The sequence below is a fragment of the Lontra canadensis genome, unplaced genomic scaffold, assembly GCF_010015895.1.
Source record: "Lontra canadensis isolate GAN:19392208 unplaced genomic scaffold, GSC_riverotter_1.0 scaffold223, whole genome shotgun sequence".
NCBI classification, from domain to species: domain Eukaryota; kingdom Metazoa; phylum Chordata; class Mammalia; order Carnivora; family Mustelidae; genus Lontra; species Lontra canadensis.
In genome coordinates this window covers 150,735-169,673 of record NW_022631217.1, presented here as the reverse complement: position 1 = coordinate 169,673, position 18,939 = coordinate 150,735, and the positions used below count along the sequence as shown (strand labels likewise).

Genomic DNA, 18,939 nt, shown 5'->3' with positions numbered 1-18,939 from the left:
AATACATCTAAGTAATGCTACTGATGCTCATGATGTTATCATTCAAACCCAGAAGTTCACCATATAAAATGTGAAACATTCTAATTGCAAGGACATGCTAACCTGAACTTCAATATATACATATGCTCTATAAAAAGAAATTATGGTACTTTAGCTATATCATGATGACATGTTATAAAAAAAACAAAAGAAGAGAATTGCATGGTGTGGCAAACTGTCCCAAACTAACTATGAAAGACTTCCTGGAAGAGATTATCTTTAATTGAAATCTAAGGGATGGGAAGGAACTGGTTAGTTTTAGGTAAAGGTTTAGAATTTCCTATTGGAAAACGTTATCTAGACTCCACTCCAAATCTGCTAGAAGTTGCATAGGAATTCAGTAAAGTGTCAGGATATAAAATCAATGCACAGAAATCTGTTGCATTTCTTTACACCAACAAGAAGACAGAAGAAAGAGAAATTAAGGAGTCAAGCCCATTTACAATAACACCCAAAACCATAAGATACCTAGGAATAAACCTAACCAAAGAGGCAAAGAATCCGTACTCAGAAAAGTATAAAGTACTCATGAAAGAAATTGAGGAAGACACAAAGAAATGGAAAAATGTTCCATGCTCATGGATTGGAAGAACAAATACTGTGAAAATGTCTATGCTACCTAAAGCAATCTACACATTTAATGCAATCCCTATCAAAATCCCATCCATTTTTTTTCAAAGAAATGGAACAAATAATCCTAAAATTTATATGGAACCAGAAAAGACCTCGAATAGCCAAAGGAATATTGAAAAAGAAAGCCAAAGTTGGTGGCATCACAATTCCAGACTTCAAGCTCTATTACAAAGTTGTCATCATCAAGACATCATGGTACTGGCACAAAAACAGACACATAGATCAATGGAACAGAATAGAGAGCCCAGAAATAGACCCTCAACTCTATGGTCAACTAATCTTCGACAAAGCAGGAAAGAATGTCCAATGGAAAAAAGACAGCCTCTTCAACAAATGGTGTTGGGAAAATTGGACAGCCACATGCAGAAAAATGAAACTGGACCATTTCCTTACACCACAGACAAAAATAGACTCAAAATGGACGAAGGACCTCAATGTGAGAAAGGAATCCATCAAAATCCTTGAGGAGACCACACGTAGCAACCTCTTTGACCTCAGCCACAGCAACTTCTTCCTAGGAACATTGCCAAAGGCAAGGCAAGCAAGGGCAAAAATGAACTACTGGGACTTCACCAAGATCAAAAGCTTCTGCACAGCAAAGGAAACAGTAAACAAAACCAAAAGACAACTGACAGAATGGGAGAAGATATTTGCAAATGACATAACAGATAAAGGGCTAGTATCCAAAATCTTTAAAGAGCTTAGCAAACTCAACACCCAAAGAACAAATAATCCAATCAAGAAAGGAGAAGAGGACATGAACAGACATTTCTGCAAAGAAGACATCCAGATGGCCAACAGACACATGAAAAAGTGCTCCACATCACTCGGCATTGGGGAAATACAAATCAAAACCACAATGAGATATCACCTCACACCAGTCAGAATGTCTAAAATTAACAAGTCAGGAAATGACAGATGGTGACGAGGATGCAGAGAAAGGGGAACCCTCCTACACTGTTGGTGGGAATGCAAGCTGGTGCAACCACTCTGGAAAACAGCATGGAAGTTCCTCAAAAAGTTGAAAATAGAGCTACCCCATGACCCAGCAATTGCACTACTGGGTATTTACCCTAAAGATACAAATGTAGTGATCCGAAGAGGCATGTGCACCCGAATGTTTATAGCAGCAATGTTTACAATAGCCAAACTATGGAAAGAACCTAGATGTCCATCAACAGATGAATGGATAAAGAAGAAGTGATATATATATATATATATATCTATATATATATCTATATCTATAGATAGATATAGGTAGATAGATAGATATATACCTGTATCTATCTATAGATAGATAGATAGATATAGATAGATAGATATAGATAGATATATACCTATATCTATCTATATCTATCTATCTATCTATATCTATCTATCTACCTATATCTATCTATAGATACACACACACACACACACACACACACACACACATATACATACAACGGAATACTATTCAGCCATCAAAAGAAATGAAATCTTGCCATTTACGACAACGTGGATGGAACTAGAGGGTATTATGCTTAGCGAAATAAGTTAGTCAGAGAAAGACAACTATCATATGATCTCCCTGATATGAGGAAGTGAAGATGCAACATGGGGGGTTTGTGGGGTAGGAAAAGAATAAATGAAACAAGATGGGATTGGGAGGGAGACAAACCATAAGAGACTCTTAATCTCACAAAACAAACTGAGGGTTGCCGTGGGGAGCGGGGTAGGGAAAGGGTGGTTGGGTTATGGACATTGGGGAGGGTATGTGCTATGGTGAGTGCTGTGAAGTGTGTAAACCTGGCGATTCACAGACCTGTACCCCTGGGGCTAATAATACATTATATGTTTATAAAAAATTTAAAAAAATTATTTAAAAAAAGTATCTAGGAAATCCTGAGAGGACTGCCTGACTAAAATTGATGAGATCAACAGGAATGTAGTGTGAAATGTCTGGGGAAGGTAGGATTTGAACTTGAGCTATAGACTCATAAGCCACAAAATGTAGATTAAATATTGAACTTGGCTGATCTTTTAGGAATAACATGGAAAATTAGTTGGAGAAAAGAAGGCTTCTGGAAGACAATCTCCCACAGGTTAAGCACTACAGGTGGTGTTTGCAAGCGAATTACCTCAGATAACTTTTTAAAATATATTTTTTGAAGATTTTACTTATTTATTTGTCAGAGAGAGTGAGAGAGAGAGAGATCGCACAAGCAGGAGGAGCAGCAGGCAGAGGCAGAGAGAGAAGCAGGCTTCCGGCTGAGCAAGGAGCCCGGATGCAGAACTTGATCCCAAGACCCTGGAGTCACAGCCTGAGCCAAAGGCAGATGCTTAACTGACTGAGGCATCTCTAGATCATTTTTCTACATGAAATAAAGTATTAAAATAGAAAGAAAGCACTTCTGAGACATCAATAAACCTCACTGGTGTCTTTTATGTAAATTTCTCATTGCGCCTGTTTATCACACTCTAGGAGCGGAGAGGAGTTCTTGGGAGAAAGCAAGAGAATCTGCACCAAGGAAGGAGGGCATGGGGCTGGGGAGGAGTGGGGGGCACTGGGGAGCATGCTGGGTGAAGCAGATTCCCAAGCATTATCCTCACCGAAGGAATTAAGAAAGGAAAGATCAAGCTTAGTTCCATTTACAGGAGAAACCACAGAAAACTAATACTGTAAAGACCTTAAATTCTTTGAAAACAAGTTTAACTTTACTATGTTTGCTATTTTTAACCCATTCCTTCTGTACTTACTAGAGCTAAAGCACTTAGAAAGTCCGCAACAGGAGCTGAGCGCTATGTTTATCAATGCCTCTGCCTAGTTCCTGCAATGACTGACCCTGAACATGAACTGAATGTAGGCCAGCGGGATGGAGCATAAAGCAGGGCCAGGAATGTATCACACACTTACTACTGGGTGGGCTGTAAATTAAGTTTAGTTTGTAGTTGCCATATGAAAAGCAAAACCTAATCAGATAAATATCGGTAGCCATAAAATTAAAAGGGATAAAGTGCTCAAGAAGAGTACAATCATTTCTGCCAGGAAGAAGAAACATTTCTCCTGCTTTTCTTGGAGTAGGAGGGTGTGGAGATGGAGAAGAGATGTGGCTGCCCCAAATTCAACAGAGGTGCCAGGAAGAGAACTCCTAGTGGAAGAGTGGGGTACAGGCACACCAACCCTGGAGTTCTTAGGAAACACAGAGAAGGGATAATCAGGGGAAGGCACGGTCCCTATGGTCAGAAGAGGACTTTGGGTTTCTGCTCATCAGAAGTGGGGTGGAGTGATTTTCTTTTTTTTTTTTTAAAGATTTTACTTATTCATTTGACAGAGAGAGAGATCACAAGCAGGCAGGGAGGCAGGCAGAGAGAGAGGAGGAAGCAGGCCCTCCGAGGAGCAGAGAGCCCGATGCGGGGCTCGATCCCAGGACCCTGGGATCATGACCTGAGCCGAAGGCAGAGGCCTTAACCCACTGAGCCACCCAGGCGCCCCGTGGAGTGATTTTCTGAGAGTATGGAGGGAACTACTGGAGTTTAATTAAGAAAATAATTGTGAGAGAGCAGATTTTTACAAGGAGTGGAAATGTGCATCTTTATCTGCATGTTAAATGGCTCCCGTGGTTCTTCAATGACCTCTACCACTGCATTTTTTTTCTAAAACACTTTTACCTATATTGAAATACATGAAAAGCAGTCCTGATTTTTTAAAAAAAATTGTGACAAAATACACAAAAAATTTGCCATATTAACCATTTTAAGTGTACAGTTCAGTAGTGTTACGTATATTCATACTGCTGTGCAACCAATCTCCAGAACTCTTTTCATCTTGCAAAACCAAAACCCTATACCCATTAAATCACTCTCATTCCACCCCCAGTCCCAGCTTCTGGCAACCACCATTCTACTTTCTGTCTCTATGAACTCTGGGTTCCTGCGGCACCAATTTTAAGGACAGTCTAGTATGGGGAAAGCACCCTTATACTTAGGATTCATGTTATTACTTAACCATATGTGCATTTTTTCAAAAATGATTTCTATTTTGTAATGGGATATATCAGGATTTTGTTACTTCTGCCGAAAGCACTCCAATTACCATGTCATTCTCCCTGACAATTCAGCTTATTTATCCTGAAAGCAAGTAACAACCTACGTAAGTCTTAGAATAATAACGAAGTGATACTTCAAACAAAATAAAAGCCTAAGGGGCGCCTGGGTGGCTCAGTCATTAAGCCTCTGCCTTCGGCTCAGGTTGTGATCCCAGGGTCCTGGGATCGAGCCCTGCATCGGGCTCCCTGCTAGGCGGGAAGCCTGCTCTCCCTCTCCCACTCTCCCTGTTTGTGTTCCCTCTCTTGCTGTGTCTCTCTCTGTCAAATAAATAAATGAAATCTTAAAAAAAAAAATAAAAAATAAAAGCCTACGCATTACACTGTTACAGTAAGCCAAACCATTAAATCTTAAAACTCCCATCATCAAGTCAGTGTGAATGACGTCAGTTCTGCCAAACACAACCGTTCTGCAAGATGGTTTGTTTGAAACATGTCTTATATTAAATTGAACCTTATGCCAATTAAGAGCCTAGAATTCCTAAGGAAAATTATGCATTTAAAAAATTGTCAGGTACATGTTTGCGCTCTATATGTACTATTGCTAATTAAACATCTAGTACTTATTGAGTACTTAGTATGTGTCAATACAGTGCTGAGTGCCTTATGCTGATTTTTTATATGCTGTAAGCATTTTTAAACTTTTTTGAAAGAGCGAGAGTATATGAGCAGGGGGGAGGGGAAGAGGGAGAGGGAGAAGGAGGCACCCTGATAAGCAGGGAGCTCAATGCTGGGCTTGATCCAGGACCCCGGCATTACGACCTGAATTGAAGGCAGACGCTCAACCAACTGAGCCACCCGGGGCATCCTGCATTTTTTTTTTCTCTAGACTATCGTAAGATACACATAACATAAAATGTACCATGTTAACCGTGTTTAAATGCACCAGTGCAGTGGTGTCAAGTGTATTCACACTGTTGTGTTATGTGCTCTTCAGTTTTTCTCTTTTTCTTCCAGTTTTTTGGAGATATTTTACACTGATTAATGTACTCACATCAACAAACCCACATTCCCATCTTGCAGAAGAAGAAATTAAGGCATAGAAAGGGTAATGTGCACGTGAACAACCAAGCTGGTCTGTATGACGCCACTTAGAGGCCCCCACTTCTCAGGCATTCTTCAGCCCAATCCAATCCGGCTTCATCTCACCCCACCCCTCTCTCCAAAGAACTTGTTTTTGAATATAAGAAATTCATTAGTAATCTCCATTTGGGTAACTCAAAGGACACATTTCAGTTTTTATCATTTTGACCACTTGATAGCATACGACTTAACATTTTCCTTATATTTTCATGGTACTACTGGTGATCTTTAAAGCTGTAGCCTCTTTTTTTTTTCCTGTAGCCTCTTTTTTTTTCCTTTTTTACTCTCTCCATAAGTCATATTATTCATTCCCATAGTTTTAAATAAGGATCTACTGATGATGCCTAAATGTGTGTCTCTAGCCCAGACCGCTATTCTGAGCTTCAAACTAGTATAACTAACATCTCTACCTAGAGATCTCAGAGAACTTCAAACTGAACATGTCCAACACTAAATTTATCTTCCCCTCTAAATCCACTCTTTTGGCAAAGTTTCCCCTCTTCTGTGGCCTCGCCAGACCCATCAGTTGCCCAAGTCAGAGGCCTAGTAGTCATCTTCGCCACCACCACGGCCCGCCCTCCATCCAGTCTATCAGCAATTGATTCTACCTTTCAAATATCTCATGAATTTCCCACTCTTCTCCATGTCCATGGCCATAACAGTAGCCAGAGTCACTGTACTTGCCTCCTATGCGATCATCTCCTATCTCCTTTTGCCCAGTTCCAATCTACTTACCTCTTTGCAGCCAGGATAATCTTTTGAAGATGAAAATGTGGTCATGTCAATCACAGACCTGGAACTTTTCAATGGCATTGTATTGACCTTAGGAGGGCAAAGTGAAAAATCTTTAGCCTGACTTGGAAGGCCCTACGAGATCTTACACTAATCCTCATCTCTCACCACTTCATCTCTACTTCCACACTGGCTAGAATGCACTTCTTTCAAATTCTCTACACACTCTATTCTCAATGTACTATACTCTCTTCTGTTTCTAGGCCTTCACACACGCCAATTTTTTTAAAATATCTTGGTAGATATTGGATGTGGATCCCTATGATCCACATCCCAAGCTAGTGAACTCCTACACATCAGTAAGATCTCAACTAAGGGAGGTCATTTCCTACTGCTGCTTCTCATACTAGGTTAGATCTCTCTGGGAACTAGATTAGGGCTTAATACATAGGAGATTGCTTAAAAAATTTGTTGACTTGGCTGAGTAGAAAAGAAGAATGACTAGGTATGGAGGTCTTTGATAGACAAACAAGTGCTCAATAAATACCATTAAATGAATGAGTAAATAGAAGGAAGATCTGTTTAATGAACAATTCTAACTTTTTCCCAGAATAATATTGCCTTTGTGGAAGTAATATTGGATACCATTCTACAAAGAAGAAAATATCCAGTTTCTTTTTTTTTTTTTAAAGATTTTTATTTATTTGACAGAGAGAGAGATCACAAGTAGAGAGAGGGAGAGAGAGAGGAGGAAGCAGGCTCCCTGCCTAGCAGAGAGCCCGATGTAGGACTCGATCCCAGGACCCCGAGATCATGACCTGAGCTGAAGGCAGAGGCTTAACCCACTGAGCCACCCAGGCAGCCCCCAGTTTCTTTTTTTAATAAATTTTTAAAAGGTTTATTTATTTTAGAGAGAGAAGGAGGGCATGCGTGAGTGTGGAGGAGGGGTAGAGGGAGAGGCAGAGAAAGTCTCAAGCAGACTCCATGCTGAGCACAGAGCCTAGCGTGGGGCTCAATCCCACCATCCATAAGATCACAACCTGAGCTGAAACCGAGTCAGATGCTTAACTGACTACACCACCCAGGCACCCTGGAAAATATCCATTTTCGAGATTAGGAGGCAATATTTTAAAATGGGTTCCAAGCTATAACATTTCACTAAAAAGTCATGTAAGAGAAATCTATGAACAATTATATGTCAACAAATTAGGTAATTTAGAAGAAATGGACAAACTCCTAAAAAAACACACAAATTACCAAAATGACTCAAGAGAAAGGAGAAAAATCTCAACAGATCTGTAAACAAGTACAGAGATAGAATCTGCTTCAAAATGCCCCCAACAAAGAAAAGTCTAGGGCCGGATATGGCTTCACTGGTGAATTTCACCAAACATTTGAAGAAGAATCAATACCAATCCTACTCAAACTCTTCCAAAAACAGAAGAGGAACATTTCCTAACACATTCTATGAGATCAGCATTACCCTGATACCAAAGCCAGCAAAGATACTATAAGAAAAGAAAACTACGGACAAATGTCCCTTATGAATACATATGGAAAAATTCTCAACAAAATAATGGCAGGCCCAATCTAACAGTATATTAAAAGGATTATACGACAGAACCAAGTGGGATTTATCTCAGGAATGCAAAGGTGGTTCAATATAAGAAAATCAATGTAATGCATCATATTAACAGAGCAGAGGGGGAAAAAACACATTATCATCTCGACAGATGCAGAAAGTATTTGAAACAATTCAATAAGCTTTCATGATAAAAATACTCAGTAAGTAGGAATGGAAAGGTATTTCTCTAACACAATAAAGGGCATTTGACAAAACCTATAGCTAATATCATACGCAAAGATAAAAGACTGAAAGCTTTCCACCTAGGGAACAAGCCAAGGATGTGTGCTTTTATTTTCTTTTTTTGAGAGGGAGGATGGGGGAGGGACAGAGAGAGAAGCTCAAGCAGGCTCCATGCCCAGCACAGCGCGACATGGGGCTGGATCTCACGGCCCTGAGATCATGACCTGAGCCAAAATCAAGGATCGGATGCTCAACAGACCGAGCCACCCAGGCACCCCATGATGTCTGCTTTTTGAAAGAAAAGAGGGGTGGTAGCTGAACAACATTGTAAATGCACTAAATGCCCCTGAATCGTACACTTCAAAATACTTAGCTGTATCTTTTTTTTTTTTTTTTTAAAGATTTTATTTATTTGTTAGAGAGAGAGAGAGAGAGAGAGTGTGGGAGCACAGGCAGACAGAGTGGCAGGCAGAGGCAGAGGGAGAAGCAGGCTCCCTGCCGAGCAAGGAGCCTGATGTGGGACTCGATCCCAGGACCCTGGGATCATGACCTGAGCCGAAGGCAGCTGTTCAACCAACTGAGCCACCCAGGCGTCCCAATACTTAGCTGTATCTTAAATGAATTTCACATTAATAAGAAGATTCACATAGTGAATCATTTGTTCGTTTTGGTTTACTGATCTACAAGCATATTTCCTATGTTTACAAGATAATTAGTAGATAAGAGCTATAATTTAGAGATTACACTATAACACCATGAAAAACAAACCTTATTTTCAATTCAAGATAAATGAGAGATAAAAGTTGAAGTAAAAGCCTAAAAACTACTCTTAGGAGAGCTTGCAAATTTTCCTCTCAAAATTAGAATGTTCTTTTAAAAATTGGAAGCCAGATGGTCTTAAACATAAAAACAAATCTCAATGTTAAATCCAGATGGGATTTAAAAGTTAATTCTGCCACAGCTGCAGCAAAGTAATCATAACTGTAGTTAACATATTTATTTTTCCTTCAGTGATGTTTAGATCCCTGTTTCTCAAACTGGGAACTTGTTGGAAATGCAAATTTTCAGGCCCTGCCCCAGACCTCCAGAATCAGAAATTCTGGGGTCAAGGGCCAGCAGTCTGTTTTAACAAGCCTTCCAGGTGCATCCTCAAGTATGAGGACCACTAGTTAAGACCAGTAGCATAAGTCTTGGCCAGTGAAGCTGCTACAAGCATTTTCTTACCAGACAATGTTGTGCCATAAGCGCTGGGTCATTTCTTGGAGTTACCATGTCAGCTTGGAACACCTGTGAGTTATCACTATGAAGAAAAAGAAAACATTTGAAATCCATTACAAAAAAAATTTTTTTTAAGAAATAAGATTTCAAATACTTAAACAGCGATGCTGTTAATGTAAATGGGTTCTTTGTGGAGACAGCTGTGCAGATGGAGAAATTAGAACGCGCATGCACGCCCACACACACATGCACACACAAAGCCTTAGTTGGCTGAGCCTAAACAAATCTCCGTGTAAGGAAAGGAATTCTCAAGCATGCCACTTTACCGCTAATCATGCTACCAAGAAGAAGTATAATTTATCGTGACCCTGGAAATGCATCATTTTCTGTGTAAACCTGTAACTGATTGAAATTTATGATTGAAGCTACAATGTGCAGTCCCAAATCCCTCTCAACTCTGAAGTTTTCACATGAACAAGAGGGATAATCAGTAGCAGGGGTAACCAGAATGGTGATTTTCATAGATATGTTTTGTTTGACCTCCTCGGTATTAAAATGTTTTTAGGTTCATTGCACACACTCGAAATGCTGAGAGGTTTCCCACAGATAATCCAGATTCCAGATTTCTAGCTTCTGTTGAGAATTTGCAAGCTGTGTCCACACTGGGCCACATTCCCCCATGGCAACAACAGACGGGAGCTAAGCAACTGTCGCCTGCTGAAGTGGGGGCTGATCTTCCTCAGCTTCCGATGGTGCCTCGGCCCTATTTGAGTTTGGGACCCTGAAGAAGTCTTGTCCTTTTTATGTCTTGTTTTTGTTTTAACTTTTTATTTTGAAGCAGTTTAAGACGCACAGGACATTGCAAAAGTACAGAGTTCCCATGTAGTTTTTATCCAGGTTTCCCCGATGATGGTAAGAAGTCAGTGTTAACACTTTCTTTTTTTTTTTTTTTTTTGCCATATCCAATCAGGTGCTAGGTCTCTCTTATCTTTTTATTTATTTATTTATGTTTTATATATTTATATTTATTATTTATATTTTTTATTATTTATTAGATTTTATGTATTTATTTGACAGAGAGAGCGAGAGAGGGAACACAAGCAGGGGGAGTGGGAGAGGGAGAAGCAGGCTTCCCGCTGAGTGAGGAGCCCGACTTGGGGCTTATCTCAGGACCCTGGGATCATGACCTGAGCAGAAGGCAGACGCTTAATGACTGAGCCACCCAGGTGCCCCTCTTACAGCCATCTTATCCTTTTCAGGCTCCTCCAATTCCAAACCTTTTTACTTTCCTACGGATCTGCAATCGTCTAATTTGTCCCTTCATCTCGGTTTTGTCCCTATGGCAGTCTACCTGCTCACAACTTTCAGTAACTCTTTATCATGAGCTGAGTTCAGTTCCATTCTTTACTACGACATTCAAAGCCCACCACCATTTAGCTCTAGACTTTTGGATTTCATGGACTAGTAAAATTTCAAAACAAAATCTTGGCACAAATATACAGTTGCTAACCATCTTTCTTTTGCCAGTAAGGTCATTAAAAAAAAAATCCTACCATCTACCAACACCATTGTTTCATTTATGAAAGGACAATTTGGTATTAAAAAAATTATAACTGACAATCTCAGGATAAAGTGTAGTCCTGCCCAGGAAAGGACAATTGGCCAACTATATCACAACGTATTTAAGTACTCTGCTCTTAACTTAAAAAAAAAAAAAAAAAAACATGGGTGGTGAAAAATTCACTCAGGGTCAGCACTGGTCAGCAGATGAATATCTGGGAGCCAGTGATCCAGGCAGAGTTGACCAGCTCTCTGGAATACATCTGTTTTTCTGTCTGCAAGCTTGTTCCATACACTCAGAATGCTGTCCCAGTTATCTAGCTCCCCTCTCCCCGTCTGCCTCCTATCAATCCTTCAGTACCCATCTCATGCTTCTTCTCCAAGAACATTCTCCTTATTCCTCACAAATCCTGCTGTCATTTCTCACTCCGCTCTTGCTCTTCGAATCTCCCTAGCACTTTCTTTCTGTCCCTAAGCATAGATCTTACTCTATCATATACTTAAGTCCTTTGATTACTTGTTTGCCCTACTAAGTTAAAAGCTTACTGAGTCGAGATACAACTTTGCAGCATGGTCATTTGCATATAACAGGCAGTTATTCAGTATTTTATGAGCACATAGGTGTATATATGGGTCTAAGTTTTACTTCATTTTCCAGTCATTTTCTCCTATAAGAACAGGAATGGATTCTAGCAGTCATTTATAACAAAGCTGGAGGTACACTAATGAGTTACATATTTCCACTTTTTTGTATGTGGCGGGGGGAATTCTTAAGGCTGGCACAATTATATTCTCCGCTAAAATTTTGTCTGTCGATTTTAACAGGACTATAACTGAAAAAAATCATTGAGGAAGCATATATTTCAATTGGTAGGAGTCATTCAACATGAATTCCTAAAATCCTAGTGGTATCTACAACTGAGTTAAGTGCTACAGCTTAGAAAAAGTGAAGGTACTATAACTAGACACATGTTCAAGGCTCCACATCAAATGACCAATAAGCAGCTCTAAATATCTAAATTATAATATGTTTATTCCAGTTATATTCACAAAGCAACCATTCTCTATGGCCACTATTCTCTTTCCACGTTTATAAGAATTTAATAAAACAGATGGTCAGCAAACTTCTGCAAAGGGCCAGACAGTAAATATTTGGGGCTTTGTTGGACATCCAGTCTCTGCCAACTACTAAGGTCTGTCACTATAGTGGGAAAGTGGCCCTGGATAATAAGTAAGCAAATGGGCATGGCCATGTTCCAATAAAACTTTATTTACAAAATCAAGTAGCAGGATGGATACGACCCACAGGCAGTTGTTTCACTTTCAAACAGTTTAAATGCAGGGTCAGGCTAGAGGTATTTACGGGGGAAAGACACTGGCAGAAATCCTAGAACTTGCTCTAATCCTCCTAAGAGCCAGAGAAACGAGACAAAAAACAAACCTACTACCTTTAAACAAAGTTATTGACACCAGTAGTGAAGTCAGGTAAGTAGAGTGCTAAAGAGGATAAAGAACCAAGAGGTTCAAAACTTTTGACATTGGTTATTTTTATTAATACAAGATGTACACAAAACAGTGCAAGAACTTCTTTAAAAACAGTAATACTTATACTAAAAAGTTAATATTTAAGGAACAAATTCTCCAAATTCTGGCACGAGAGATTGTGTGTATATACAGGAAGCATCAAGCAAAACTGGAAAATTACTTGAAAGAAGTGCAACAATTATTTAGTGAGCAGTGAAAGAAGCAAGGCAACAAGTACCGGAGGCTCCGTTAAGTGAAAGTGAGGGAAGTGAGCAATGTGCGTAAGTAACCGGAAGGAATGGAGGTGAACATGAATTCAACCGAGGCATTGTGTGATTCACTCTAGATTGTTCTCGCTTCCCTGACCACACCCTAAACTGGCCACAACCGTACAAAATCTGCCCTCAGGAGATCATTTGGCCAAGTTCCCTGACCTCAGGCATGTCATATATCATCTTTATGCTACCTCTTTTTTGACAACTGGTCCACCTTGCATTTTCTTGACCTTGAACTCCTACTAACTAGGTATATATGCAATTGCCTCTTACCTTTCTGTACCAATTTTGCTTCATCCATCAGGAGCGGAAGCTACGTAATTTGACACTGTAACTATGCTCTAATATGATAAAAAAATTTAAGTCCTTTGCAGAACAAAACAAAGCACAAAGGGATAACTGCCATCACTCTGTTTCTTGTTTGCAACTTTTTTTTTCATTTCATAAAGGCTTCCAATAAAACCAACATTCTCCCCAAGTACTTTCTTCTAGCAGAGCAGGTTCATAACAATTCATGTTTTCATACAACAGGAGTAGAGTCAATCCTGGATTTATAGAATGTTCTTGTTTTCAGCCCAACATGCACAGCTGCGGCCCCTTTATTTCTCTATTTTAAAATATCTTTTTTTTTTTTTTTGCTTAAACTTACTTTGCGTTTCCTTTTGTACAGTATATTCTTCCTTATCTCAAATGACCAGAAAGCTGCATTTGGTTAGAGTTAATAAGCTTAGAAGCTGAAGAGCACCTGGGTGGCTGTTTGTTAAGCGTCTGATTCTTGGTTTCGGCTCAGGTCATGGCATCAAGCCCTGAGTCGGGCTCCAGGCTCAGCACAGAATCTGCTTGAGTTTCTCTCTCCTTCTCCCTCTGCTCCTCCCCCCAAACTTGCACTCTCTCTAAAATAAACAAATCTTTTTTAAAAAGCTTAGAAGCTGATTAGTAGTGGACAAATCACTAGCTGAGGAATCAGGAGGTACAGGTTCCTTGTACTGGCTCTATTACTATGTCATTTTAGAGACTTATGGGCCTCAGTTTCCTCATACGTTAAATAAGGAAGGTAGATCTGGTATCCAAGTTCACGTCTGACAGTTGTGATTTGTACCTATCAATTAGAATGATGCTAGAAAAGAGAGGAGCAAAGTTACTAACACAGGGAGTGAGTGAATTTTTCAAACACTTTTACAATACTGATAAAACTTTATGATACTGCGATGTGAGATCCAAAATTTTACTTTCAAATTCTGTTTTAAGAAATTATAAGCACATGTCATGCCAGACTTTTGGGTATGTGCAGGAAATAGTTAACCATCAGTTAGAATGGTGTTTCTAAATCTTACGCTTTTCATTATCAGCCTTCTAAGGAGCTGTTTTTGACACCCCCCCATTACTCCCTCTCGAAAATTTTCACAATATTTTTGTATTTATAGCTGTGGCTCATACATAAAAACAGCAAGATTTTTTTTCACATACCCCCAAGAACCAAGTTGGAGGCAGTATTGGCCATTGAGAACGCAAAATTTAGGAGATGAAGTTTCTGTGGTACCTAAACTTTTTGTTCAAATAAAAACTAGGTGGAAAAAGGACCAAGCTAAAAAAAAAAAAAAAAAAAAAAAAAAAAGTCCAAGCTTTTTCGCTTGTCAACCATTTCCATTTGCTGGAGGTAAAGGTCAGAGGTGACAAAGCAGCTGAGAGAATGACAGAAAATTACAGTCATCACAGAAGATCTGGAGGTGAGGGTGGGGAATGCTCAGCTTCTTCAAAGGAGTGGGTAAGAGGTGGGGTGAAGTTAGAAAAGTGGTGCTCCACACCAATAGGTTGCTGCTTTTGGGTCCTGGTGGACTGTCAGAAGAGGACGTCCAGGTTCACATGTGTGTCAGCCTCAGGGTAGGTGTGCGCTCTCCCTCCAGCCAGCCCATCCCACTACCCCCAAAGCTGAGGGTGAGATCTCCGGAGAGCAGGAACTAGAGAGATACCTGTAGAACCCCGAGGGAGAAACGCATGGGAATGCTTTATCTGAAGTCTCTTTCCCCACCTCCTGCCACCCACCCCCTGCTTGCTCACCCAAGCCCACTGATCAAAGGGGCGCTGTTGGATCTTCTCAGCATGTCATCTTTGGTGGTTGAACTCGACAGCAGCTCCAAGTCTAGTTCCATTTTCTCTTGTGCCATGTCCGCGTCGAGGAAGAAACCACTGCTTGGTTGGAAGTTCTCAAGGTTTTCTGGCTCCCATTCACACAAGGACAAGTCAGCTGGGTGAGGAGTTGTGGACAGACAGGAAAGGGCGAAAAAGAGAAGAAAGGAGGAACCTCTTAGACGTGTGAGGAGCTCATCTTTGCAGTCCTACCTACCATCCCTAATACCAGTGGGCACAAAGTAGGGGGCAGGACTGGCTCAGAACCTCCTACCCCCCAACCTCGGGGTCCCTAACGCTGAGACGACCCTCCAACTCAAAGTCTATAATGAAAATGAGGAATTTATCTTAGTCACCCCCGCGAATCGTTCTTTATTTCTCTCAGCAAAGGAAACCCCAAGTAAGGCTTTCCGGCCAGAACAAAAACTACAACCTGTCGCCTTCGAGAATCCGTCGGGTGCCGCCCCTCTGCGCCTGCGCCCCGTGCCCGGCCCGCTGACGCATGCTTATTACGTAAGCAATGAGAGTCAATGAGGGCGCCTTTGGTCGGCCTCACCCGGGGCGCACGCGCAGTTTTAGGAGCCGCCTTTTTACCCCAAGCCGAGTCCTCTCTTTATTTCTAGTGGAGATTCACCGTGGTTGTTCCTCCTCTGCGGTGTGAATCCTGGGATCATTTCACTGACCGTTATTCAGGAAAGAAGGGGTGGGGAGGAGTAAGCTGTATGGGAGCGCTGACCTTCCTGCGCTATGTCTAATACTGTCTTCTCAGTTTTGATTAGCCCATTATCCTCTTATAACTGAGGTCGATAAGCTTGTGAACTCCCATGAAGAATTTTTCCATTCTGTTCTAGCCAACACTACACAATTGTCATTTAAAAAATGCTCTACGTCTGGGGAGAAAAAGCAAGCCAACCCAAGCCTCGCCACCTGCTCCTAAAGTGCCCCAGTAGGGCGCCAACCCGAATGAACCAATTGTGCGGACGAATCATTGTTATACATGTGATCTCATTGTTTGGTTTTAAACCATAATCGTAAGTGTATTTTTACACTAACTAAAATTTAGCTTCTCAAAGCTATTCATCTAAGAAAATGATTTGAGTTAGAGAAGCTTATTTACTCAAAACAAATAACTCAGAATTAAGTACCGTCCAAATCAGGGTTTCCGTTTAATAATGCTGTCATGGCTCAAACATTGTAAGAATTGCTCTTTTAGAATTTTTCACCACCAGTTATAGTGAGCCACAATGAGTACTGAAATCTGAACTGCATGCTAATAATTTTGTAAAACCATACCTTTTAAAAAGGAACCATTTGGAGGACTGGCACAGAAGGCAAGTGTAACTACTGAAATGAGAGTTATTAATTAAAGTAATCATTACGTGGTATAGCACTTTGCAGTTTAAAAAAATGTCTTCACATATTTATCTCAATTGGTTCAATCATGAACCCTACTCAGCTAATCAGTGGTGAACTTAAAATAATGGGATTATCTTGAAACAGTTCATGACAAGTTATGACATGAATGATCATAATCATTCCTCATTCATTCTGAGAATAGGATAAGAAAAGCTTAATTATATTAGGCAGAATTGGGTTATCTAAATCCCAGACATGAGGACGATTTGGAGTCTCCTTTCCTGATGTAAGACAGGTTAACAATAGCTACCATTTTTCATACACTTAATTATATGCCAGGCACTGTCCTAAGCACTTTAAATATGTGATTACATTTAATGCTTACAGTAACTCTCTGAGGTGGTCACCATCACAATGCCTGTTTTGCAAAGGAGGAAACTGAAGCCCAGAGAGGTTACTCAAGTTATAACTGCTAAGCAGCAAAGCCAAGTTTCCCCTGCCCTCCTGTTTAAGTGAAAAAATGAGGTGCCTCTGGATATTTCTCTGGATACTATTTATGTACTCATAAACACTTTGATAAATATTTATTAGATTAATTTATGAATAAATGCAGGTTTAAATAAACTGACATTCACAGCTATTGTGTAAAGCGGGCAAGTCATTTCTATTTTACAGCTGATAAAATTCTAGAGAGATTAATGGCATGTAATTAGGTAGCAGTAGAATCTGAGCTGATACAAAGATCTCCTGATAAAGTTCCCAGGGTACCTGGAAAGGTTACAAAAGATGACAGTTAAAGCTGAGTAAAGGCAGGGTGAAGGTAGAAGGCAGTGGTAAAATACAGAACAGAGGTCAAAGCCAAACTGAATAGCAGAAAAATGGTGGGTCCACCAGAAAACAAGTAAATCTTCCCTCAATTCTACTGCTCATTTTACTTTTCAAAGAGTTTGTTAATATTCGTGGCAAGTAATAAGGTTTAATGGATATATTTTGAACGGATAGACAATCTCATCATGCCTAAGCATCACAAATATTAATTTAAAAAAATCTAAGTACAAGAACACTAAGAAAATAGATAATAAAATGACAAGGAAATAGCAACGGAGAGACTTTCAAGAAAAGAGGTCGTAATATGAAATGCCTACATACTTGAGATGGCAAGAAGTATTCAGCTATTATCAAAGAGGAGGAATTCTCTAACTAAAGTGTAGCCGAATGCCAGGAACCTGTAGTATGTATACAAATTAGAATGTCTAAAGGAACAAGTACTGGAAAAACAATTCTATATACTATAGTGGCAAACAACATTTAAAGAAATTATTTTTACTTCTCCCCCCTCTCTTCACGCATTATTATTACTAACCGAGCTCTGTGTCATGATCATCTCCTGCTGTTCCATAGCAATATTCCATGATCTTAGATGGCTGGTTTACTTAGATCTATACTTTGCTGCTTATGCTGCTGTCTTTGCTTGTCCCAGTCTGCTGTCATTTGCACCAGGCCTCTTACTTATGAAAGGTGTCCCACAAATATGTCATAATCTTTTGTTTAGTTTGTCAGTGGTCATGGCAACTGTTAAGCAACTGGTTAACCTTTAGTTACCATAAGAGCAAGTCAAAGACAAGTTGAACCCAAGCCCACAAAACACAAATACCCCAAACCTCCCAAAAGATTTACATGAAGGGTAAAAGAAACTAGGTAGGCAAGAATGATGTGAATAGAATCTGGAAATAATGGCCAAAGTAGGATCCATTTTCTCACATGTCCTTGAGTTTCTCCTAATTATTAAGCTTCCCAAGAGTTAGGGATTCTTTTTTTAAAGATTTTATTTATTTATTTGAGAGAGAACATACATGAGAGAGAGCACAAGTAGGGGAGAGGGGCAGAGAGAGAGGGAGAAGAAGACTGCCAGATGAGCAGGGAGCCTGATGCAATGTAGGGCTTGATTCCAGGACCCTGGGATCAGGACCTGAGCCAAAGTCAGGTGCTTAACCAACTGAGCCAACTAGGCACTCCTGAAAGTCAGGGATTCTACTAAATTGTTTGACTCTTCAGAGTTAGGAACTCTGCATGTGGGCAACAGATGATTATTTACTAGCTATTGTGAACAATAGAATGTACTACATTTTTTTGAGCAGATGAAGAGGTTGCTGAGATCTTGAGATAAAAAGAGCTACATAAATTGATCAAAACAGAGCTTGCTTTTCTAATTCAGTTGACAGAAAAATATAGGCAATCTAAAGGAAATGATTCAAAAATTCTTAAAAACTCTGTATTATAGGCAGCAAATATTAACACTGAAGAATAAAATGATTGGGCTTGGCAAGTTTAATACGGGACAACTAAGTTGAAGAGGCAGGAAAAACTCTTTTTGTTAAATTTTGAAACCAATTCCATAACTATTAAATTTCCTATATTTCTCCGTATGTATGATTAACACAATATAATACCATCTTTATCCCAGGACCATTCAAGTAGTGAAGATTGTATTTCTAAAGCT

At 39.9% G+C, this 18,939-nt stretch overlaps 1 protein-coding gene across 4 annotated transcripts in view; it reads right to left on the bottom strand.

Annotated features, from left to right (window-relative positions):
• Positions 1–17,903, bottom strand: part of LOC116862151 (protein FAM122A-like) — a 70,241-nt gene extending 52,338 nt beyond the window's left edge. For 3 of the 4 annotated variants that reach the window (XM_032849299.1, XM_032849300.1, XM_032849302.1), the window contains exons 1-4: positions 17,803–17,903; positions 15,015–15,201; positions 9,604–9,679; positions 6,576–6,662 (exon numbers count right to left, since the gene is read on the bottom strand). In XM_032849299.1, coding sequence (XP_032705190.1) covers positions 6,576–6,662; positions 9,604–9,679; positions 15,015–15,201; positions 17,803–17,851 — 399 coding nt within the window. In that variant the 5' untranslated portion in view covers positions 17,852–17,903. Of the gene's footprint in view, positions 1–6,575; positions 6,663–9,603; positions 9,680–15,014; positions 15,202–15,516; positions 15,573–17,802 lie in introns of those variants that run through there. The other variant, XM_032849301.1, reaches the window with a different exon arrangement.
• Between the last annotated feature and the right edge of the window lie 1,036 nt (positions 17,904–18,939).